This window comes from Ictalurus furcatus, chromosome 12, assembly GCF_023375685.1.
Source record: "Ictalurus furcatus strain D&B chromosome 12, Billie_1.0, whole genome shotgun sequence".
Taxonomy (NCBI): Eukaryota; Metazoa; Chordata; class Actinopteri; order Siluriformes; family Ictaluridae; genus Ictalurus; species Ictalurus furcatus.
Window position 1 is genome coordinate 24,762,565 of NC_071266.1, and position 24,795 is coordinate 24,787,359.

The 24,795-nt window shown below is 44.2% G+C and overlaps 3 protein-coding genes across 14 annotated transcripts; 1 reads left to right on the forward strand and 2 right to left on the reverse strand.

Moving 5' to 3' along the window:
* Positions 1-2,159: 2,159 nt before the first annotated feature.
* On the reverse strand, positions 2,160-8,902 carry matcap2 (microtubule associated tyrosine carboxypeptidase 2). Of its 6 annotated transcripts, none has more exons than XM_053637176.1 (11): positions 8,260-8,892; positions 8,123-8,175; positions 7,711-7,764; positions 7,296-7,441; positions 6,934-7,008; positions 5,635-6,266; positions 5,073-5,216; positions 4,789-4,921; positions 4,347-4,652; positions 4,160-4,257; positions 2,160-3,795 (listed from the first exon to the last, which is right to left on the reverse strand). In XM_053637176.1, the coding sequence occupies exons 5-11, from the start codon at positions 6,995-6,997 to the stop codon at positions 3,637-3,639; spliced, it is 1,536 nt and encodes a 511-aa protein (XP_053493151.1). In that variant the 5' UTR covers positions 6,998-7,008; positions 7,296-7,441; positions 7,711-7,764; positions 8,123-8,175; positions 8,260-8,892; the 3' UTR covers positions 2,160-3,636. The 6 variants fall into 6 exon arrangements, 4 of the variants coding, with proteins under 4 accessions (XP_053493151.1, XP_053493150.1, XP_053493149.1 ...); XM_053637175.1 differs by having other exon boundaries at positions 7,296-7,458; XR_008387166.1 differs by lacking the exons at positions 7,296-7,441; positions 7,711-7,764 and having other exon boundaries at positions 2,160-2,993; positions 3,119-3,795; positions 8,260-8,902.
* Positions 8,903-9,339: 437 nt separating this feature from the next.
* chtopa (chromatin target of PRMT1a) lies at positions 9,340-19,141 on the reverse strand. 7 transcript variants are annotated; one of them, XM_053637179.1, is made up of 7 exons: positions 18,873-19,141; positions 15,737-15,941; positions 15,077-15,168; positions 13,866-14,016; positions 10,835-11,015; positions 10,452-10,583; positions 9,340-10,206 (listed from the first exon to the last, which is right to left on the reverse strand). In XM_053637179.1, the coding sequence occupies exons 2-7, from the start codon at positions 15,773-15,775 to the stop codon at positions 10,007-10,009; spliced, it is 795 nt and encodes a 264-aa protein (XP_053493154.1). In that variant the 5' UTR covers positions 15,776-15,941; positions 18,873-19,141; the 3' UTR covers positions 9,340-10,006. The 7 variants fall into 7 exon arrangements, with proteins under 7 accessions (XP_053493154.1, XP_053493160.1, XP_053493157.1 ...); XM_053637185.1 differs by having other exon boundaries at positions 13,866-14,594; positions 14,788-15,168; XM_053637182.1 differs by having other exon boundaries at positions 14,759-15,168.
* A 103-nt stretch (positions 19,142-19,244) lies between these two features.
* Positions 19,245-21,612, forward strand: snapin (SNAP associated protein). The gene is made up of 4 exons (XM_053637187.1): positions 19,245-19,655; positions 19,794-19,840; positions 19,953-20,071; positions 20,557-21,612. The coding sequence occupies exons 1-4, from the start codon at positions 19,540-19,542 to the stop codon at positions 20,662-20,664; spliced, it is 390 nt and encodes a 129-aa protein (XP_053493162.1). The 5' UTR covers positions 19,245-19,539; the 3' UTR covers positions 20,665-21,612.
* The last annotated feature ends 3,183 nt before the right edge of the window (positions 21,613-24,795 follow it).

Sequence of the window (24,795 nt, forward strand, 5' to 3'; positions counted from 1 at the left end):
CAAATTGTATCTGTGTTATAGATATTGTTTGTGATATGATAATCTCTTACCGAGCTTGACAGCACAGAGGCCACACCTCCTTCCCTAAGACTGACAGCACAGAGGCCACACCTCCTTCCCAAAACTGACACCACAGAGGCGACACCTCCTTCCCTAAGACTGACAGCACAGAGGCCACACCTCCTTCCCTAAGACTGACAGCACAGAGGCCACACCTCCTTCCCTAAGACTGACAGCACAGAGGCCACGCCTCCTTCTCTAAGACTGGAAGAGGTCACGCCTCCTTCTCTAAGACTGACAGAACCCATGCCTCCTTCTCTAAGACTGACAGTACCCACGCCTCCTCTAAGACTAACAGAGGCCACGCCTCCTCCTCTAAGACTAACAGAGGCCACGCCTCCTCCTGTAAGACTGACAGAACCCATGCCTCCTTCTCTAAGACAGACAGCTACAGAAGCTAAGCCATACAGGTGTGTGTGCGTGTGCACGTGTAACATTTCCTCATTCCATAACGTTAATATGTAATACATCACTGCAACCTCCTAGTTCAAGTAACAGTGACTCAGCAATGTTTTCACAATCTCTGCGACGTAGTGCTCGCGTGAGTTTTTACATTTAAAACATCCAATCATACAGGAAACAATGTGCCCAGAAGCTCCATCCACACAAAGCATGCAGGGAATGGACAATTAAAGGTCAAACAGCAAAGTCCAGTTTGGGACGCGTCACACACACCCACACACACACACACCCCCACACACACTGGTGAGTCAGAAACGCAGTGGCCTTCTCATACTAAACTTTATGTATCTCAGAGTGTGCAGACTTTCGTTCAGGTCAGTAAGCTGATGATGTGAAGAACCGAACCTGTACCTGTGGAGAGTCAGTGCTAAATTTGGTCTATAAACAATATATAACTAAGAACAGAAGTAGAGGTGCAGTGCCCTCACGAGTCCGCGTGTAGACTCCAGATTTTATACTCGGTTGTTTTATTTCACAGTGAATGCAAAACTGCACATTGACATGTATCCGTCTCACTGAAGCAGGGTGGTGGTAGCATCATCTTGAGCTTTACCCTCAGCCCCTTGCGGACTAAATCCCTCTTTACGGACTCCTTTCTCTTCGTTTCCACTCTTTCAGTGGACGGACTCCTCTCGTCACGCTTGTGACCATTTTTCCGATAATGGATTTAATGATGATGAGCCATAGGATTTCCCCATTTTGTGGATTTTCCCTAATCAAGCCCTGACACTCTTCCAGAAGATTTTACTCATGGACTTGTTGTGAAAGCTTATTGGTCTTCATGATGCTGTTTGTTTAAGTGTGTTCTCTCACAAACTCTGAGACACAAACTATTTGCATTTATATCGGCATCCGGGAGCACTATCCACAGTACACGGTACACAGATGGACTAATTATGCAACTTCTAATTTACGGGTTTCACGTCAACGGGGGTGAATACTTATGCAATAACAACTTTGATGTTTTGTGTTTTTTTTCTTCCCTCCACTTCAGCAGTATGAGTTATTTTGTGTAGATTCATGACATATTATCTCCATTAAATCCATTTCAGTTACAGGTTATAAAACTACAAAACGTGGAAAAGTTCAAGGGGTGAATTCATGCAATCCACGCTACTGTACAACTGAGCTGGTGTGAGAGCGCCATCTAGTGGTAGCAGGACTGCAGTGACGCACTGAGCTGGTCATCAGATGACTACTGTATACAGAGCTCTAAAATTAACACAAGCTCCAAAAGGAGGGAAATCTAAGAATTCACATCCCCAAGAAGTGGAACTTTATGGACAGATGGTATTGTTTATGTGTGTGTGTGTGTGTGTGTATTCCCTCAAACTAATGGCGTTTCTAATGTTAATAAATGCTAACACCAGTGAGCAAAATACCTCAGGGAAAAAGCCTTGTTAGCTGTTTGTTGCTATTTTTCCATCGTTAAAATTTTTCCACATGCCATTAAAATGGTTTGGAAAAGCCTTAAAATCTCTCCCGATTGTATACGGTCAGGCTTCAGAACTCGATTCAAACCCCACGTGAACCAGCTAGTTAGTTAGCTACTGTAGCTAGCCGGTGGATTACTGTTCTGGCTTTGGCAGAGCAACACGCGTTGACATTTCCGAAGGTTTTCATCATATGTACAATGATGAATAGAGTAAATTTATTAGGGTTTGAGACGTCCATGAACATCAGAACACCACACCTTCCTCACACGTTGAGGAACCTTATTTGAAACGCCCGGTGTTCCTACAAGACGATAAGCATGATGATGAAAACTTCCGGATTAAATTTACAAATCATCATACCTAATATTTAAAGAAGTCGCAGAAATGCCCATCTACTACAACAACAACAACAACAACAACAAACGTATCATAGGAAAGATCAAATGCGGGGTGTATCCCAAATGCTAGTGTCGGGAAGAAGAGATCTCATTCCATTGCATCGTAATTAGCAAATCGAATAGTGTACAAATGCTACGTTTACTGTATGTTCGCCATGTTTACTGTCACGTGAACAACTTTCACAAGTTTGAATATTTTGATGTTCAGGATTCACATTGATGCTTCTCAATACAGTAGAACCCACGGAAGTCCAATGGTTCGAAATCGACGCCAGGTCAAATTACAGTGTAATTACAGAGCCTTTTCTTCAGAATTCACCAACACGTGTAAAGAAAATTCTGATCCTCCAAGGTCGTTTCGTCTTATTTTCATTGCTACGATTTACCTTTACGTTGTGCTGCCTGGCTATATCCTTAACTAGCTTATTCTTGGTGTCTACATCGTCCAGGCACCTAACTACAGTCTTGTCACGACCGTCTTCAACAAGCACAAACTTGCAGTGAACGCACAACTCTAAACTGACGTATATCGCCAGAGGGAAGCGTGGTGGTGGTAGCGTCATGACTTGTGGGTTAACTGCTCGGGTCAAACGCACGAATCCGTCCACTCTTGTATGGTTTAATTACCCAGTAGACGCTGCGAAGGAAAAAAGGGAAACTTTAGGGAAAGCTAGTGTATGAATGTACGAGGCCCTCCATAGGACCTGTAGCGTTATGTTATGTTACTTTGTTCACACAGACATTGGAATATAGCTAACTAACCGGAGTATAACTCAGTAAACCGACAGCGCGAGACTGCCGAGATGTCTGATTAGAACAAAAATTTGGGAAACAAGGTCTGACTGGAACACGTTTTGGGATGTACTTATTATAATTTTTATTCTCTTTGTGTGTGATTGAGCTGCTGTAATGAGGGAATTCCCAAAGTGTGTATCTTATCTTATCTAAAATGGCTGACCGTGTAGTAGAAATGCAAAAAACGAATCCTAGCGTTTGGGACACGCCCACAAACTGGCATGAACAGAGTGGCAAATTGACAGGTATATATTTCTCCTCCTAAGTTGTGATCACGGCAGGTAGGTGGCACTGTGAGGTGTGTCAGTGTTCATGCTGGAACGCCCGTTTCCCTTAACGGTGATGATGGAATCTACCTTTAGAAACAATACGCGGTGTCTTTGAATGGATTAAAAAGGGCACTTGGGTGGTTCAGAGATGCAGGGTTGGTCACACTAACACACAGATTTGTGGGAATCAGAGGTCACGGGTGTCTCCTAGCGTGCTCAGACGAGCACTTGGAGCTCTTCGTCAGTCAGCTGATTGACCGCCATGATTTTCTGGAGCTGCTCGGCGTAACGTTCCAGGTCCTGCAGGAAGTGCGGGATACGCACGTTCTCCATCACAGCCAGGCTCTTGAGGCGCTCCACATCCTCGTAGGACACCTGCAGGACGCACACGCCCGTGTGGGTTCAATGAGTAACGACTGAACGTCCTTATACACCTTTACACCTTATGCACGTTTAAACTATAGATGCGCGATAAAGAGTCATGCTCATTAAACAAGACTTAGCTGTTTAAAACAATTCGAGCGTCCAGCTAGAATCGACACGCACGTGCGTTGTTAAAAGTCCTACGACGTTGACGTTGACGTCACGAAGAACTTTTCCCAGCATCAGCTATTTCCCATTACACCAGAGAGTACCCGTGCTTCGATTCGCTCGAAATGTAAATCGATAAACATCTTTAAACAAACGGTACTGAGGAACAGTAGTAAACAAAAAAACTTGGTTAAGATTGTTGGTTAACCTTCCCAAGTGCAGTGAGGAGCTGGAAGTCGATCTTCTCTCTGTGCCTGAGGATCTTCAAGATACCGTCCAGATAAACCTGGTCCTTATTGAAGCAGCCTGAGGAGATGGACAGACGAATGAGATGTAAGCTTGTGTGGTTTTGATTTATTATATGGTGTCGGTTAAATGCATATCGAGTGTGTTACCAGGCTGTGAGGTGTCGGTCTGACCGCGTTTAGCCCTTACGCAGTAATCCCAGCGTGTGTCGGGATGGTGAAGGAAGCGTGCGAGATCGTGGAAGAGCTGAGCGAAGGACATGTGCGCCGCCTGGTGGACGGTGTAGTAGAGCAGGGCGGCGCGCCACAGCCTAGGGTCTCTGCGGAACAGCACGCTGTGGATGCTGGCCAGGCCCTCCTCGGTGGGGTTGACCGGCTTCAGGCCGAGCTTCTTCCGCCCGTCTCCGCTGCTCCACGGCTGCTGGCTGTTATTGATGCTGCGGAAATAGTGAGTACCTGAGCGATAGAGAGAGAGGGATAAGCGCGCTTTCAATGACGTGTACACTCTTGTACGTCTTAGCATGAATTCTAAACGTCACGCACACAAAACACGCAACGTTACGGAGCGACAGGATGCTATTCGCATACACACCGATCTCGTGTCTCAGCAAGCCCTCGAGCCACTGCTCCCTGGCCGTGGAGACGTTGATGGTGAGAGTCGGTCTGCCGTTCACCACGGTCATGGAGGCTCTGGAGAGCAGGTCATCGGTCAGGTGCACCACTATCTACACACACACACACACACACACACACACACACACACACGCGCGCGCGCGCTTACTGTACTGCACAATAAACTCGTCCAATCAGCATCTATTTTATGATAAATGCTGTTGATTGATGTTCGGATCCTCAGCCTCGCTGTGCCTCATTTACCTCTCCCACGCAGCCTTCCTTCTCCATGTACTTCTTAGTGTGGGCCCGGATTCGGCCCCTGCTCAGCAAGCTTCCTCCGGTGGCCTGCTCAAACTTCTCGTAACTTCCGTACTTGTACAGAGCCAGCTCCATGATGCGCACTGCCTGGGGGAATGACATCAGCTCGTCATAGAGAGGTAAAAGAACAACGAGACTGACACAAGTGGCAGCAAAGCAACAGTCTCAGGTCTACAAGGACGCTAAGACGAGTGCTGTCTGTTGAACACTGACATGGATATGATGTTAAATGGACAGAGATTTAAAAAGCATTGGAGGGAGGGAAGAACAGATCCATAAGGAAATAATGCTATTTAGCCTCGTTAGCTCGTACTACATTTACTCGTGTTCGTGATGTTTAGGAGAACCGTGTGTTCTTTGTTGGGTCAAAATATGGAATGGAGTAGATGCTAGAGGAGATTGAGAGGCGAAGAAAGAAGATGGAAGGAGGAATATTTGTTAGGGTTTAAATAGTAAAAGCATGTAAAAGACGTATGTTTCCTGTGCTTCAGAGATGGACTGATACCTGTGTGAGGAAGCAGTCAGAGGCTTTGCTGTATTTTTCCAGAACCTGCGGTGACGCGGGGTTGCTGTACTCAAACTGCGGGTTATACCTGAAGTCTGACTTGAAGAACTTGGCCTTCTCACTTTCCACATTGGATGGTTTAATGGCAGTGAGGATGCACAGCTTCTTCATGGAGTTCTCTCCGTCGCTACTGCTTTTAGCCAGCTGAGGGAGTCTTACTCGAGGTTGAGAAGCTCTATTCAGCTGGCTACCATTACGAGGAGACAGGTCGACATGACTGCCAAGGATGGTTATATTGTTCGCTGGCCAGGAATAATGCAAGAGCTGCGATTGGCTGATGTCTCCATAGCTCTGATTTCCCGATCTGATCAGCAAGAGAGGTCTCACGTCTCGGTGTGCAGATGTGGAGACGATGCGCTGTGCTCTTTTAAACTGTCTGTAGCGGGAGCGCTTGAGCCTCTTCCCTTCTTTGTCCTCCTCTTTCTGGGGGAAGACTAGGCTGCTGGAGAACGGGATCTTTAGGGAACTGGAGGACCAGTGTTCCACATACACCTGGCTTGGGCTCACAGGCTTCTCCATGACACTCAGTACACACTTCTTAGCCCTGTCTTTTTCAGCCCAGTGGAGATGCTCTAGAGAGAAATGTAAATATATGATGGAGGCATGCAAATATCCATCAGCCAGTGCAATAGCTTGTTAGCATAGCTGTTGGCAGTCCCAGTGATACAGGTGTGGCTCAGTAAAGGAGGCGTGGCCTCTGTGGTGTCAGTCCCAGTATACAGGTGTGGCTCATTAAAGGAGGCATGACCTCTGTGGTGTCAGTCCCAGTATACAGGTGTGGCTCAGTAAAGGAGGCGTGGCCTCTGTGGTGTCAGTCCCAGTACTACAGGTGTGGCTCAGTAAAGGAGGCGTGGCCTCTGTGGTGTCAGTCCCAGTACTACAGGTGTGGCTCAGTAAAGGAGGCGTGGCCTCTGTGGTGTCAGTCCCAGTATACAGGTGTGGCTCAGTAAAGGAGGCGTGACCTCTGTGGTGTCAGTCCCAGTATACAGGTGTGGCTCAGTAAAGGAGGCGTGGCCTCTGTGGTGTCAGTCCCAGTACTACAGGTGTGGCTCAGTAAAGGAGGCGTGGCCTCTGTGGTGTCAGTCCCAGTACTACAGGTGTAAAATCAGATCAGAGGCTGCTTTAAATATATGTTTCATACACCAGATCATTAATCCCGTATCGAGGAAGAGATACACCCATACCTATTAAAGACCAATTTACAAAAATAACCGATGTAAATAAACATGACACTTAAACCAGTCTTGTATTGTCTCTCTCCTGCTATTTGTGTCCCATTTTCCTGGAAACCGAACCTCTGCATCCTCCTCGTAACTACAACAAATGACATCGATATGGAAGGAACAAAACAAAGCCTATTGTAAAGATTTATTTACTTCTCTACAGTACTAATGAATCATTTTAAGGAGCGTGTCAGTAAAATACCCTCCTTGATAAATCCATGAGAGATTCAGTTACAGCGAGACAAAACAAATAAATCAATGCAGTGGGTTTTCCACATCTTATCTGACCTGTCCTGCTGCATTACATACCAAACCGTGGGATGTTTTGCGCTTGGGTATATTTATTTGTCTTTTACAATCAAGTCGTGTTAAACCGACCTCGGTGGCTGGAGCGGGCGAGCTCTGAGGATGCACCGTGCCACGCTTCGTTAAAATGATCCTGATTCTTTTGGACACTGGGAAGTACACAGGCAGCGAAAGGACTCGAGGCACCCGAGGCATCGAATCACAACAGCGGTGAGCGTCTAATGAGAGCAATGAGCTGGAAGGGCATGGCTTCATCATCATCATCATCATCATCATCATCATCATCACAGCTCGTTACAAACAAAGCTCCATGATGTGAAATGACCCAAGTGTAATGTCATACATTACTTCTGACATTACGGTTATTTAAAATATAATTCAATGCACAATTTAGTACTATGATCAGTATAGTTTGGTTATTATAATACGGTTATCATGTTATTTTTATATTGTTTATATTGTAAATAAATAAATAAATACACATTACAATTGGAGGTGTTTCTGTCCGAGTATGATTGTTTGCACAGGCAATATGCAGGTCCTGAAAATGAATAGTGTTATACAGTATAGCTGAAAAAAAAAGTGAGTACTTTTGCGTAAATAACGTTACGTAAGTAAAATATAGACTAAAGTCTAAAGCTTCTGAATCGGTAAGCCTTATTTTCTCCTCCTGAATGCACATCACATCATTCATTTAATGTTTGTCCCTTTCATGTTACAGTCAATGATGAAGAACAGTGATCACAGATAGAAAGTCTTGGAAGAACGCTTGATTTATTTCTGCACCTCCATAAAACTATTCTTGTAACATTGGTGGGTTTTTACTGATTGATTGATTGATTTATTTAAGATGAATTATATCATCAGATTTAGCCTATCAGATCATCCAGGAAACTCACCAGTAACTTTAATGGCCTCCAGCATCGCTGAGCTCCTTCTCTGGTGATAAAAGCTGAGGAAAGATAAGGTCCAGCTGAGAATAATGACACGCACACGAGCGGTGAATGTTTACACACAAGATGAATATTTCACTGACTTCAATAAACGCTCACAATCCTCACAATCCTCACATCCACACCGCCTCTCCCTGTGCGTCTCTCTGGAACTGAGCTGCGTGTTGTTGTTATGGAAACCTTACGTCATTTCCGTATGATTTTTCCGTAAAATTTTTACGATAATACTAAGAGTACTATATTACGTATGTATTATGTACTATAATACTACTATGTAATATTATATTAAATTACACAACGTATTTATATTAATTATTTTGCAAGACTCCCCATTTTCGTTGTATTCACCATTACGGAAGTCGAGATCTCCGCCCCCTCCATAGCTCAGTCGTGACGCAACAATGACGTAGTCAACATGGCGGCGTGTTAGCAGCCAGTGCTCCTTGTAGCGAATTAGTGTTATTTTTAATCGCACCTTAGTCTTTTTTAGTAATTCTCCAACACAGCTGGGGGAAATACATCATAGGATATCCTTTGTAGTTTTTATTTAGTTTTTCTCTGCCTTTGTTTTGCGCTGCTAGCTACATTTAGTCCCAGTCGCTAATTGGCTTCCGTGAGCGGCAGTCATGTTTCTCAGTTGCCTAGCAACAGTGAGATATGAGCAGTCTGCTACTGAGTATGAACAAGCTGTTAAGACAACACACTAGGAATGAAAAGGGTTGTTATAACAATAATAATAATAATAATAATAATAATAATAATAATAATAAAAGACTACTCTATCTCTAATCAATATAAATAAATAAAAAAATCTGTCAATCTTTGCTAACATGACTGCTGCTATTCTTAAAGAGTACTTTTTGTATTGGAAGGTCTTATTATCCACAGATTTGTACACCATTACAAATTGAAAATTCACACACACAGTCAAAATAAGAATATCGACAATATTCAGTCACTTCCTAGTAACACTCAGAGACGTATTAAAACCAGAGTCAGCACAAGATAAACAAAAGCTGAAAGATTTCATGCTTTGGACTCACTGAACCTTTTTACACCACCTACAGAACAGAATAACTCAGATTTGCAAAACGCACACAAAAAAAAATGAAAGCATTTCCATCATTAACATCACATGCTTCACGTTTAAGATCAAAACACAGTTTGTTGTCCATCAAGGCCAATGTTTATTAAAAGACAAAGTAAAAACAGCGGTAGATTTACAATAGACCAAGGTGTTTTGTAGTGGACTGTTTTTTTTTGTTAAACACAAAACAACTGCAGTCATCAACAACTGTGAGGAGTTCATGAATACAACATGACCGTTAAAAATCACAATAAAATATCATAAGATGGAGAGGAAGCGTGTTTGTGGCACAGTGTATCCAGGGACATCATGTGCCAGAACAAATCTGATTGGGTTTTAGAGTAGACCAATAATAAATTTCCCCATAGTCCGGCTCAATAAAACTCACAGGGTAAAAAGTCTGTTTACTGAGGGTCCATGTCAGGGGCAGAACTCCTAGTTACAGGGCACGGGGTTTTAGAGTGTGGATGGAAACGTCCACGATCCTTCAATCGGCATTTCTATTGGCGCTGCGTGAACACTAAACGAGCCTACGCTCTAAATCAGAAAGCTTAAGGAGCTTAACATCTGACGGTACATCCAACTCTCACTGTGTATACATATATAGATATATCATCACTTTGTAGAAAGTTCAGTGTAAATAGCAGTTTTATTAAATTGGACGTTCAGGGGGGGAAAAAAAAAAAAGGCCTGTAACTATATGCCTAACTGACGAGATGCCGAACAGGGCGTGCATGTGCAGATCACTCCATGCTCTCTGGGTCAGCTTGGGCCATGTAGGCGTCCAGCTCTGCGTCCAGATGTCCCTTGGTTTTGGACATGTAGGCGTCCAGCTGATTGTCCAGCTGTTCCCTGGTGACAGCAGGGCGTCCCGTTCCTCTGCCTCTACCTCGACCACGGCCTCTTCCAAGGAAACCGCCTCGTCCACGCAGCCCTCCACGACCTGACAGACAGGAGCAAGATGCGGTACGTTATCTTGATGTTCGACATGCACAATATCACCAACATGGACGCGGGGCTTCATACAGCAATCTTTTAGTAGCTTTTTTTTGGGCGGCTTTCAAGTCTCTTGCAGGATAAATTTTTTGTGACTAGTGCATTTTGCATAAATGCTGCTGAGAATAATTCAATAATATACATCATATCCAAATAAAAAAAAAAAAAAACAAACATCCCGTAACTCCTCACCTCGGGCTCCAGCTCCTCCGCGTGCGGCTCCACGTCCAATCAGAGCGGCCCCTCGACCCGTGGCTCCCCCACGCTGACGCATTCCCCTGCGAATACCCAGACGCCCTGGACCACCTCTGCCCTTTAGCTGACCTGTCACACACACACACACGTTCACAGTTAATCCTTTAAAACATGCAGTATGACTGCAGCGGTCAATGACCGAGGTCTAACACCACGGCAGCTTTATATTTTCAGTTTGAGAAGTGGTAATTAAACCACTACACCCCCGTCTCACTGTAATACCAGTACTCTCTCGGTGTTATGAACAGGAATTTGTAGCATTGTTTGATATATTTCAAGCTTGCTGTGATGTAAAGCAGGGAGAGTTCATCACACCCCACCTCTAAAAGCCAGCGCTCCTCTCATAGGACCTCCTCTTCCTCGTCCTCTGAGGCCTCGTGTAGCTCCGCGCATTCCTACCACGCCGAAGCCACGCCCCCCGGCGCCTCCTCGCATCAGCGGGCCGACGGGCCGGCCCAGACGTGCCTGGATGTTGCTCTTCCCGAGCCGCTGCTTCAGGCTCTGCGGACAGGACACGAGGAACCAAAGCGGCATGAAGAGAGGATTAGAAACCGGTCGGGAGGAAAGAACCGAATCATTCTCACGGCTCCGACGCCATCGCTACTTCTAGCATCCTTTCAAAGTTTATACTCAGTGTAGCAAACCTATGCAGAGAAAATAGAGCATTCTGTAAATTCAACAAAAACAAAGCGTCAGAGATGCACAAGCTGTCCAGCACGGACACGAGGCTGGATTACTCTTCAGATGCACAATTTAAAACAAAAATCTATCTGAAATGTTAGACTAGGATAAAAACATCATTCTTCCGATCGTCTGCTAATGAAGAAATCGGCATCTTCCGTTCCGAGGTTTACGTGAAGGTCTCGTCAGCGTTCGTTATGTCTGCGGTTCACGTTCAAATCCTACTCCTTTGCAGTAATTAAAGCTCTGTGCACCAAGCAGTGCTTTCTGGACACCTTTCGAGTCAAAAGACTTATTTTTGATAGCTTTTACTTTAAATTTGTTTCCGAACAAACACTTGACAAAGGTATTTTTCCTACAGATGTTACGCTCGAGCGATCGTCTCAGGAGCCTGGGTTTAGACACAGAACTCTGAAACGGAAGCCGACATCCTGACGTGATCGAGCCAAAACGAATCTCACCACCGTCCAACTACTTACACGCGGCAGTCTTTAGGACCATGAGACAAACGCCGCGTTCAAGGAGAACGTGCCGAGATGGGATGTTATTACAATTAGCAGATTACCGCTTACAAGGCAGACAGACAGACAATTCACCAAAAACAGTGGATTAACAAGATCCAGAGTGTGTATTTCCAGCACAGATGATCAGAATACTTCCTGCCTGTATAACGCAGACCGTATATCAGAACGTTTACGTCCGATATACTGTACACGGCTTTCGTGAAAATATTTCACCCGTGTTAAACCCGCGTCTCGAATCGACACGGGTCTCTCCTGAATCCAGACGCGCGTCACGTGAAGGTTGTGAGAGAAGAACCAGGCAGGAGTAACCTCTAATCCGTCACGCAGGAGCGTGAGGAAGCAATTCATTTCCGGATCTGACATTTCCCGTAGCGCGACGGGAACGCCACTCGCTCGCTGGCCGAGTAGGACAGATAAACACCGGTGTTTCATTTCAATGAGACTCGTTAGGATTGACGATGGTATCTGGAATCGCTGATAGACACAGGGTTCGTACAGAAAATGCGTAATGAAATCCCAGGACTTTTCAAGGACTGTTCAAGCACTAGTCTTTTTGTTTTGTGTTCAAGGAGAGAACAGGCTAGCTCCACACACACAGGGGGAGGAGGTGGCAATCGAATGCGCTGCTGCTCTCTGCCCTTCACTGAACAGAGGGGAGAGAGAACGAGAGAGTGGGAGAGAAAGAAAGAAAAAGGGAGAGAGAAAGAAAGAATAAAAAGAAAGCGTGAAAGGGAGGGAGAGAGAGATGGAAAAAGAGACAAAGAGGAAGAAAAGAAAAAAAGAGAGGAAAAGAAAGGGATAGAGAAAGAAAGGGAGGGAGTGAAAGAGCATGAAAAAGAAAGAGAGACAGAGAGAGACAGAAAAAGAGAAAGAGACAGACAGAGAGAGAGAGAAATGTACAGCAGCAGCTTCTATGGAAAGTTGCCAAGGTTTGTTCAAAAAGTCGCTAGATTTGTCGCTGGGTGTGTTGTTTTTTTTTGAAAGAAAGGGGAAAAAAGTTGCTACAGGGGTCTGAAAAGTGACCGGATCCGTCTCCGTGAACGAGAACGAGTGAGTGAAGAGCGAGAGGAGGAGGAGGAGGAAGAGGAGGGGCTGCAGTGGGGTGTTCTATTCCGAGGGAAAGGATTGTATTCGTGTTCTACCGAAAATAAGCTCCACTAGATTTAAAAAAACCTCTATTTTCAAGGTTTTCCAGTCCTCACTTTTCAAAAAGCCAAATTCAAGCACCCTGTACGAACCCCGCAGGACCCAACTCTCTCCGTGTCCGAGCCGGAAGATTTAAAAATCAGTGGGGAAACCGTCGTGTCTGCAGCGGTACCGGCGACAAAAATCTCATCACACGCGTTTCCCCGTTCTCCTTTTGTGCATCCTATACGAACCGCAATCACCTGCGGGCTGACTTCAGGGCGGAGCGACACCAAAGGGAAGGTGTGCTGCGAACAAGCGAAGGCGTGAACGGAGGTTTCAATTAAGAAGAATCGAAACGAGTCAGAGCTGAACCTGCCTCCAGCTTCCTCGTTCCCGCCCCGAACTTGGGAAATATTACTTGGGACGCCTTTGGTGTCTGTTTAAAAAAAAAAAAACCCTGAAATCTTGCCAAATTTGTTTTGACAGTTTTCTTTACCACCAACTCTTCACCATCTCTCGCAAAATGACGCGCAACCATTCTCCTTCCCCGTGATAATACAAGTAAACAATTACATAATTAAATAAATAAACAGGTCGGTAAATAAATGACAAATAAACCAGCAAATAACTCTTGCCCCGCCCCCGCACACGATAACATGGAGTACGTGCGCTCTCAGAGGCTGACGACAGGACGACCTGAGCACGGAGAACACGCCCAACACTACACGCACGTGCAGTTCAAAGCATCTGATAACGAGCTTACTTACAGCCAGTTACGTTTATTTACAGACCTGCCTTTAGCTTTGCAGCATCACTGACCTTCTTAAAGGGTAATAATGTTTTTTTCTTTTATTTTTTTTTTAAACATTGGTGGTGATTGTAGCTATTTATTCTGCTTGCAAGCATCATCAAACGTGAAGCTTTACAGATGTTTGGAGAACTCCACTGAAACGAATCACTCTGTAGCACGTGTAGGCCGTTATTCTTCTTTCGCGCTCTCTCTCTTTCTCTCGCCCACCTGTTTGTGCTGCAGTGCTGCCTGCACCGACGGCCTGTTCTCCATCTGCTGGGCGAGGCGGCGGTTCCTGGCGCTGGCCATGTGCTGCTGCTGCATCGTCGCCCGGATGCTAACGGCGGTCGGCTGCTTGTTCTTCATCATGTTTGTGAAGCTTGTGGGACGCAACCGAAAGGAGCGGAGAGCAAAGAGAGGGAGAGATAGAAAGAGAGAGAGAGAGAGAGATAGATAGAGGAGAGGGGGATACGAGGAAAGGAGGTTTCCACATCAAATCACTTCACACACCATGGACGTAGCCACAGGGGAACCTGTAGCAATTCACTGACGGCCTGTTTATCAGGCGCTCTCTTTTTTTTCTTTTTCTCTCCCCCCCCTTCATTACACTCTCTCTTGGTAAAGTCTGGTGACACCCCAACATTTCAACCAAAAGCCTGTCAACTTCTAAAAGCGAGGGAGAAGAGCAAACAGAGGCAGATTACAGCAAGAACGAAGACGTGAAAGAAGGAGGATTTTCAGAGTCGCTGCCACTTACGGACCGCCGTCTTCACGTCGTCAGACTCGGACGACACGAGACGGAAGGCGGACCAGGACTTAAGAGGGGTGTCTGGCAACTCGGCCACTTACAGCCCGGACCGTGACCTCTGGACTTTTTTTTTTGCTGCGAGAGGCTCGTGAGGGAAACAGGGGAAGGGGGTGATGGGAGCGGGTCACGTCGGGGCACGGGCTGAGCGCCTTGTGCGAGAGAGTGAGAAAAGATGGAAATGGAGTTGAAAAGAAGAAGAGGAGGAAGTCTAAGTGAGAGAGTTTGTGTGAGAGAGAGAGGGCAAGAAATATGGCACGGTTCGTTAAATCTCATCTCTGCCATGTTCGAGGAGGTTCTTCTGCAGGAAGCTTACCTCACCATGATTACACTTCCCCCTCTCACCTCAGGGTGTGCACTGCTTACGCAAGATGGCCGACGTGACGGAAAGCCCGTCAGCAGGTCTCCTGCACGGCGCGGCACGTACGCGCGTCCGGAGCCATGTTAGGTGAGCAGTGCACAAACCGCGAGCAGCCTGGCGTCCGCGCCCGTTCTGCTCTGCTCTGGTATCTCCCCTCATTGACCTCCACAGAGCATGGCTTCCTGCACCGTGCCTTAAGTATCTCTGCATGATTGTTTTGTTTTTCTCCCCCCGGGGCTTGAGATAGTGCTGTCAGGATGCGTGGAGCCTCACCGCTCGTTCAGCGACACCTTGGTGGTGCTTTTCAGCACGACTTTTTGAGTTGAGGGGGAGCTCATGTTCTTCTCGCTCTTGTCGGCTTGATCCTGCAGGGAGACATTTTAAATAAGAAGGGGTAAAAATTGAAAAGTTCTTCCCAAGGGGACAAAATGTCTAGTAAATACAGTAAATATTGCACGTCTTATATACACCTTATTTCCTATATAACTAGACTCTGTATAGACTATACCCTATGTAGTGCACTATATATCCAATGTGGAGCCTCTATACAACCTCGAGGTATTGAATAGTGACTTCTCTATCCTGTCTAGTGCACTATACGTGAACCATCCAGCACTACCTACATAAACGCACTACAAAGTAGGGCTGCACAATTAATGGAAAGCGATCGCGATTACGATTTTGACCGCTGTGAGGGAAATTATTCGTTTTTACTTTCTAATAATTTTGTTTCTGTTCATCAGAGGATAACGCCTAAGGCGACCAAGTCATGTGACTGAGATCAGTACAGAACTACTATATATTATATATAGATAGATAGAGATAGATAGATATATAGATAGATAGATATAGTAGTGGTTCAGCACAAGCACTTCAGAGCACTCTCATTATTCTATCCTGTATTAACCATCTTTCTGTAATAAACCTTTTTACCTTCAGAGGCTGAGTCTGCGAGTGTTGTTTAATTTCCATGACAATTTGGCGTCTCCTGGCTGGTCTGCGCGAGTCTTTCAGCTTTTCTGAACAAGTAAACCGGAGGACGCTCGTGGAAAAGTTTTCACCCTGAAGTCTGTGTTAACACGAAGGCGGTTTGCCCTTTGTTGTGCAGAGTGAAAGACCGATGCAGCCTTACCCCTGACTGATAGGAATCATCAAGAATTTAGAATTAGAATTTTATGAAGTCATCGTGTATTGCTGTCCGTATGGAAGGGAGTCAATGACGTAAGAAACGCGTGCATCACATTGAGAGAAGTATTACATGGAGCGATTTCCTATAAGAAGTTCCAGGAACTTCGCCTCTGCGACGGCAGAGATATTGGTGTTTCTTAGATCACCGCTTCAAAACTAAGATATATACCGAAGGATTTTGTCTACGATGTTTGCGCAACTCAACCCAATAACGTGGGTTGAGGTTTGAGGGAAGAGAAGGTCACGTCCCTATGTCCAAACAGGACTCCGGTGCGGTAGTGATCATGATCTCCAGTGATAATGGCACACCTTTTGTGAGCCATGCCCTTAAGTAGGTGGGTGAATATTCTGGTACTGAATTAAAGCAGCACTGTGCATATCATCCAGCTAGTGGTGGGGTGGTAGAGAGAGAAAATGGGACACTTAAAAAAAAAAAAAAAAAACACAGATTGAGCAAATGCTGTTCTGAAGCAGGCTTAGGATGGGCTTAGCCCCTTTGGGATAGTGTTTGGGAGACCTCCACACACAGGAATTGGACCTGTGACAGCTCCTCCCAACGCTGCAGCATGTGATGTAATGTTAAATTACTGTGCAACCCTGTCCTCTGCTCTGCACTCTATCCACAAGCAGGTAAAAGCAGCGCTTCAACATCCAGACATGGGCCCGCTGCATGATCTGAAGCCTGGAGAGTGGATTGTGATCAAGGACTTCCGCAGGACCAGGTGGAACAAGCCACGGTGGTCTGGGCCATTCCAGGTTCTCTGTCACTCATTCAGCAGTGAAAGGCAACCAGAGAGCCACACGGATGCGTGCGAGCCAGTGCAGGAGAGTGCCAGAGCCGAGCATTGAGCTGGAGAAGACGGGACTGCAATAGGAGAACTAGACCGTAATTCTCTATCAAGAGGACCTACGCTCGGGAACAACGATCTGCATATGCACACCCACACACGACACACAACACCCCGACACATCAACACACCAATCCCACGCTACTCCACGATAGACGGTCTTAAGTGGTATCTAGTAGCCTGTGAAATCACAGACATGTAGTTTTTGGAGAAAACGTTGACGAGACGGAAACTGTACTCTTAGGAGGACTGAACTTCACTAGTGCGTACTATATAGCCACGTGACCAGGACGGAGGTTTGACGACGTGACTTTGCTACCTCACCTCTTACACCCCAAAGCTCCCTGACCACAGACTACTGTTGCAGACTAGACACAAATCATTAGATGTCGACCTGCATATTCACTCTCACATAGAAACCTATTCCTAATCCTGCACCCTTCTCCTGGTACAGGTGGTATCTGTTAGTAAGCCCTGTCATGGAAATAAACTCACAAATCACTGGGACCTTTCCTGACAACACTGGGGGTCCGGGGGTAGACTCTTAAGCTGGAGAGATAAACCAAATCGCGAAATTGAAGTTTACTGGGTGGAAGACTTAATGATCAATCACGCCAATCACATCGTTGCAGCAGAAAGAGTGCATGACACACACACTTTTACCCAAATTTGGTATTTAGCTGATCGTGGTGACCGGACTAAGTGCCGAAGGCAACATGATTTCTATAGTTCCCACACAAGCCCGCGAAGTTCCTCAGTAGACTATTGCTGCAGATTGGGCGACAATCAGTAGTTAAAGCCCGTATGCCAAGATATTGGCCGCCTCTGTATCGCCTTTCGTCAGGAGAATCATTGCCAACAGTGCTAACCACACAACGTCACAGATCCCCCCGTCACGCAGACACATGATGTTTATTCTTTCATTGAACACATGCTGTCTGCGATACGCAACCCTCCACAGACTAGCGGGGTGGGGTTTGATTGGCTGAACTCAGTACTCGGGGGGGTGGGGCTCGTGGATATTAACCGTCTGTCAACCAATAGGCGCAATAATTCTTCTCGTCTTGCTCATCTTGCCTTATACTGTTTCTCTCATTCGGAGCAGTCTCTCAGTTTCATTCTCATCAGAGGATAACACCTAAGAAGTTCATGTCATGTCACTGAGATCAGTACAGAATGTTTATCTGCTTACAGAGACACAAACCTGTTCTTCTGTTCAAGGTTCGTCTGTACATCTTAGACTCTGAAACAAATCCTGTTTGAACTGCCTCATCGGTACACAGAAGTGTGTCATGCTCTGTGCTTCATATATATAGTAGTGGTTCAGCACAAGCACTTCAGAGCGCTCTCATTAATCTATCCCGTATTAACCATCTTTCTGTAATATTGGGTGATTTAGCTGCGTCTCTCCTCCTGTAAACACTGTTATTGCCTTTTCTGCATACGCCTGAATTGTTTGCATATTGTTATCTCATATTTATTTTTACTTATCCTTTATTTTGGGTGCAATTTTATTGATATTTTGCTTCTACGAGATGATGCACTTTAAGGACCAGTCTAATTTGATGTAAAGATTTGTACATTAACAGGAATGTAGCACAACATGGAGGTGAAAGCAGCGGTCTGTTTATTTAAATGTGAAAGCGCGATAAAAACGCTGTCCCTAAAAATCGAGGAATAATCGTGATTTCAATATCGATCAAAATAATCGTGATTATCATGTTGACCATAATCGTGCAGCCCTACTACAAAGGGTGTGATAAAAGGCGTAGGCACCCTACATAGTGCACTAATTGTCCAATAAGGACCTTTTTAAAAAACAACAAACAAACAACAACTCGAGTTACAAATGCCCAAAAGTATACTTTTATAAAGCTTTAAATGTGTTAAAACTGAGCGAGTCGGCCATTTTACTGAAACAACCGTTAATTAAAACTAGCTATTCTCACAGCTCGGTGATATTTATTTAAATTCAAACATTATGTACATTATCAGAAACGCTTTTAAACTGAATCATGTGAAGGTTTACTTACTTTGTTCGAGTATCTGTTGATTTAATGTTTAATCTAAAGCAGCTTTATTAGCCGCTCGGCTCACGCGCTAGCTAGCTAGCTTAACTGACTCAACTGATCCCTAAAAGCTAGCTGATCAAAGAAACTTCCGGTAAAGTCGTTATTTATAATAATGGTAATAATAATCCCCTCTTCCTTAATTTATAATTTCGAGAAAAACTAGCGATTATCTACCTATACAGCTAACTACACTGCCCTGTCGGTCTTCTCTCTTCTGGTTCATCACAAAATGGTGCGAACGGCTGCGACATGGGAAAATGGAGGCTAAACCCCACCCACTGTGCGCTCTTCTACGCTGTGATTGGCTGGAGGGTCAGCTCAAAACCAGTTCTGATTGGACAGTTGAGAAGTCGTTCACGTCACTCTTTGGCAACAGTTTAAAAACAACATTTTAATGCGTTTTTAGCATATATATATATTCAGCGTGTCGTTTCGGAATTTACGTTACGATACAAATGTACAACTGTTCTAAATTTCCTCCCCCTTTCTTCACGTACAGAACGTTGAAGTTAGCGAGCACACGAGGTGGGGTTTTGTCGGGATTTTTCGGGATTTTTCGGGATTTTGTCGGGATTTTCACCACAATCTCGCGAGACTTCATAGGCAAGCCACACAAGACGCAGGCAAGATGGCGGCGCTCGCAGTGGTAGAAACTCCGTCAGGAAAAGATGCCATTGCGGAAGGGCTTATGGATCTGTTGAAACCAGCAGTGCAGCAGCTTGATCTACATGTGCATGCAGTGCGGTAAATAAATACATAAATAAAATTTGGAGCTACACCCACGAATACAGTGTTACCCCAGGACTCTGACGTTTTGTTTATTGTTTACTTGTTTATTGTTTACTTGGCTCTTTCGAATAATGTTTTTAATTCTGCACACAGGGAGAGTCAAGTGGAGCTCCGAGAACACATTGACAACTTGGCAACTGGTGACTTTATTCATACAAACACTGCTGACTGTGTTTATTTGAATGACTGAATGCTTCTATATTTATTTATTTATTTATTTATTTATTTATTTAATAACACATTTCATTTCAGAGCTGTGTAGAATTAATGAACACCAGAAAGTCGCCCTGGACTTGGATCCCTATGTGAAGAAACTGCTCAATGCCAGGCGCAGAGTGGTTCTGGTCAATAACATCCTACAGAATGCACAAGTAAGTAAGTCGGTATGTTTATATACAGTACAGTACACCTCAGCTCCTTCTTTCATTACTTTAAAAGCCTTGAGTTATCATACTGTTTCTAACACGCCCATGTTTACTTCCCCTCGTGACTCGGCAGCGAGACGTGACCCCGAGCCCGCTGTCAGAACTGTTACAGGAAGTTGCACTAGATCACAATTAGAGAAAAGTCGAGTCGTTTAAGTTGGTTCATTTACATGATTTTGTTCAGTTTTAACCAAACGTGCACTCTGATCACGCGTCTGTCTGAAGTGTTATTTCACGATCTGCTTCTATGTCTGTATTTAGAAAAAAATTCTTCTTTTTTTTTTTTTTTTTTTTTTTACGGGATTGGGTAAGAGTGTGTTGAAATCGTAGGGGCCAGGGGGTCTGAGATTGCAAGGAAACCCCAGTCATTTGTAAATCTTGGGCTTCCCTGATGACTTATCCACCACTCTTATTTCCACTTATCGTTACAGGAACGCTTACGGAGGTTGAACCATAACGTGGCGAAGGAGACGGCGCGCCGGAAAACCATGCTTGAAACGTCCGGAGCGTTTTCCACTCGGTCTCCTAGCAAGCCGTGATGAGCGGCAGCTAAAGAATGGACTGCACGATGAAGACGCTGTGTGCACTATTCCATGAAATGTTCCTGTGTATAATCACAGATGCGGTGGTCTATGCACAGGATCGGCTGATGTACAGCACTGAGGCCTGGGCTCGTTTAGAAGCAGCCAGAGAGCCTGCCTTGTACTGAGAGCTGTTTTTTAAAATATATACATATATATTTGCACAAGAAAATCACGAGTTTAGTATGCGTAATGATTAATAGCCGTGATTAACGATTAATAATGAATGCCTCTTTCATATGCAAATGGCTTGAACTCTTCTGATATATGTTTTCGTCACACAGTACAACTGTTTGTATCTTTAAATCCCAGAAAGCATGATCGTATGTAAGAGAATTGGTAGATTTTTTTTCCTCAACTAAGCGGTAGCTAACCTCAGGCTGATTATCGTAATCATTTTGCAAACCAGTAGGCGAGCTCGCTAGCAAGCTAGCTTAATAAAACACTTATCCAGATGTGCTGACTAGCATTACACTAGCTACTATGTTGTGTAGTCATGCTTGAGAGAGAGAGTGTAAGTAGAGTACATTCCAGTTTATTATTAAACCAGACTGCACACATCAGCGTGCTGAGTTTTTTTAAAACGTCGTCCAGGAGAAACGCTACACATCACGTGTTCGTCATTGGTCTTACTAAAACAGCAGCCATTTTAAGAAACGTGGAAACGACACACTGTCGCACACAATGTGTGAGGAATAAAACACTCGGGCTCGTGCTGTTGCTGTAAGCACGTCGGAGGTGATGATTTTTCATGCAGTGGCTCATCCTGAAGTGTTTCATTCCTCTTACACCACAGAAATTCGCCGATTTTCATTATGATCGTCTTTATTTATTAAAGAATGAGCTGTATTGTTATTTGTCCGTTTGTAGCTGTGATTGGTTTCTATAAAGCAGCTTTAAGCAGTCTTTCCCCTCAGCAGCCTCTCTATTTTCTCTTACGTTATGTTAATAAGCCCCCAAAAGAACACACGTGAAACCGTAAAGTGCTCCCTCATGAACACTATGCTGTGGTGGAAAGCATTACGAAGAGCATTACAAAGTGCTGACACTGGAGACTCCTTCCATAAATGTTAAATAAAAAACGTCTTGTCACAGGAACCTGAACGATATCAACATTCATACCGTACGTCTATTGTTTGTTTTTTATGAATCCCTTTATTATTACTCATAGATTATTATTATTATTATGTGGTGTGTCCAATATACACATTTTGCGTGGAACCTGTTACCATAGAAACCTTAATGATTTAGAACGAGCACATTAATGTAAACCTGTGAGGTGCAGAGCTGCTGTTATAGGAAATGAATCAACACCTTTTTGGCCCTGTGGCTGATTCTCTTGATGGATTTCAGTGTTGGGAAGATAATAGATTTGGGGGAGTGTTATGTAGGATTTAAGTAAACCCACTTTACTGCATTGAACCCTTACATAATGATGCAGTAGATGTACAGGTTTGAAAATATGACGGTTTTAATTAGGAGTCTGGGGCGCACCGTTCGCCTCATACCTCCAGGTTGGGGGTTCGATTCCCACCATGGCCCTGTGTGTTCGCATGTTCTCCCCGTGCTGCGGGGGTTTCCTCCGGGTACTCCGGTTTCCTCCCCCAGTCCAAAGACATGCATGGTAGGCTGATTGGTGTGTCCAAAGTGTCCGTAGTGTATGAATGGGTGTGTGAGTGTGTATGTGATTGTGCCCTGCGATGGATTGGCACCGTGTCCAGGGTGTACCCCGCCTTGTGCCCGGGATAGACTCCAGGTTTGCCTGTGACCCTGAAGAGGATAAGCGGTATAGAAGATGGATGGATGGATGGAAATTAGGAGTCTAGTACAAATCCTGCTTTTGTTAAATTGTGAGAAATACCAGCTGCTTTAATAGTGCTTAACTGTCCTTATATATGTTTAAAGACAGTTAAGCACTATTAAAGCAGCTGGTATTTCTCACAATTGCTTGCAGGACCTTTGCGGGACTCTCTAGACCTCCTGATAAAGGTCTAGAGAGTCCCGCAAAGGTCCTGCAAGCATTTTAGCCATTTCTTGGGCTTTAAAAAGCATTAAACAATTTATTACAGACTCTTATAATACAGGTTATTATACAGGGTGTCCCAAAAGTCTCCATGCATAGGGGACTATGTACAGTACACCAGCACCATATTGGTCAAGCCTTCAACAGTGGATGTTAGCGGACGTTCACTTCTCGGTTCTTTTCAGTAACACTTAATTTTCCAGCCCCCGTCCCAACGTTTTTCGAGACGTGTTGCGGCCATCGAATTCAATTACCTCCCCCCCTCCCCTTAAAATGGTACGTTTCTTCAGTTTAAACATTTGATATGTTTTCTATGTTCTATTGTGAATAACATAGGGGTTCATGAGAGTTTGCAAATCATTGCATTCTGCTTGTATTTACACTTTACACGGCGTCCCAACTGTTTTTTTTTGTTTGTTTTTTTAAATTGGGGTTGTATATGCATACCCTAAAAACTCCTATGTATGAAGACACCCTTTTTGGGCCACCCTGTACAGTATCTCGCAGCATCTGTGCTACTGTTAATGACATTTTTAAAATGAAGTGTTTAGGATACAGCGCTTTAATATCACCTGTAAATGGAGTTTTTGCGTCTCGTCAGACTTGTTTTATGTTTTTATTCAGGTGTGATGACATTTCTGTCAGTTTTACTGAAGACGGTCGTGGTAGTACGTGGTGCTTTACAAATCAACCGGGGTGAAAATATGTATATAAAAAAACATTATGAAATAATCGAGAAACAAACATGAAATACGTGGGGATAAAACGTAGGTTACGTTCTGGTGTAATACAAAGAGCTGTAATACATTTATTAATAAGGAAATGTTTAAAAGATATATAAAAGGGGGGGGGGGAAAGATAGAAATGCAATGGAGTGATAGTGCAGTACTGTCCCTGAGAGCTAAAAAATCACAAGCCTGACTCCCCTGGCTGGCTCATGTTTAATAATCGAGAGAGTTCTGTGAATAATTAAGGCTTAAAGCATCAAAACTAGGAAAGTGGAGAATGAAGGAATGAAGCAGAGCTGCATCTGCCTGGCCGACTGCTGTGTAATTAAATCAGCAGTGAAATATCAGCTATGTGCTTCTCCTGTTTAAATAATGAATGTTTTGTAATTGGAGAGGCTGGAAGGTGGCTTGAGCTGACCTCGACTCTCGGTTTCAAGGATGCAGCTTAGGAGTGGATTTATAAAGCAGGTTAAAGATCAAGAGGAGGAAGTCATTAAGGGATGAAGGTGGAGGTCATGTGGTGCTTGTCCTGAACGTGATTCTGATGATGATAGATTGAAGACGGCTGAAGAACAAGGACTTGAGTAGCTGTTTCACACTGATGCCACACTCAAACACACACGTTTGTGGTACGGTACATCAAATAAAGAGCAGTGGTTCTGATATTATGTCCAAAATCCTGTCTGATATTCTAGCAGTATTATGTAATAATGTTTGAAAGAGTAGTGCAGAATGTCCAAATGCATTAGTGTTAGTGTCTGAATAGTGCACTCTATAGCTGTTACAGAATACCCATAATGCACTATTCTGCTATTATATATATATATATATATATATATATATATATATATATATATATAAACTCAGAAGGGAAAATGTGCACTGGCTATAGTCCAGTGAAGTTTTCATACCCCTAGGACAAAATGAAGAAGGTGGATTGAATGATATCAGTTCAAAAGTTTGTTTCCTTTTCTGAAACACACACACACACACACACACACACGCACACACACACACACACACACACACACACACACACTCACTCAGGGAGTTGTATCTGCTAAATGTCAAATTGGATCTGGACCAAATCATTTCTTCTATTTTAAATCACTTCTATTTTAGTCTAATTGTGTGTCATCTATTTTCCCTCCTAAATTTGTATACGAAGACAGAGCTACACTTTCAGGTTTAAAAATGTAGTTTGTAGTTTTGGGGAAACAACTGGCAGTGATCTGTTTGGGAATTAAAAGAGTCGACTCTTTAAAGGGATCAGTGATGATTGAGTTTCTTTGAAAAGTAGCGAGGTGTTGAACAGTTGACGTAATCAATACGCGAATA

Coding starts and splice junctions, on each gene's coding strand:
- matcap2 (XM_053637174.1), bottom strand. CDS start 8,147: ATGCTGGAGGCCATTAAAGTTACTG. Junction 6,267..6,933: donor AGAGAGACAATACAAGACTG/GTTTAAGTGTCA, acceptor ATTTCTCTCTAG/AGCATCTCCACTGGGCTGAA. Junction 4,653..4,788: donor CTTGCTGAGACACGAGATCG/GTGTGTATGCGA, acceptor TCTATCGCTCAG/GTACTCACTATTTCCGCAGC.
- chtopa (XM_053637179.1), bottom strand. CDS start 15,775: ATGGAAATTAAACAACACTCGCAGACTCAGCCTCTGAAG. Junction 14,017..15,076: donor AAGGTGTCGCTGAACGAGCG/GTGAGGCTCCAC, acceptor GCGTCCCACAAG/CTTCACAAACATGATGAAGA. Junction 10,207..10,451: donor CGGAGGAGCTGGAGCCCGAG/GTGAGGAGTTAC, acceptor CCTGTCTGTCAG/GTCGTGGAGGGCTGCGTGGA.
- snapin (XM_053637187.1), top strand. CDS start 19,540: ATGGCGGCGCTCGCAGTGGTAGAAACTCCGTCAGGAAAAGATGCCATT. Junction 19,656..19,793: donor CTACATGTGCATGCAGTGCG/GTAAATAAATAC, acceptor TTCTGCACACAG/GGAGAGTCAAGTGGAGCTCC. Junction 19,841..19,952: donor CATTGACAACTTGGCAACTG/GTGACTTTATTC, acceptor ATTTCATTTCAG/AGCTGTGTAGAATTAATGAA.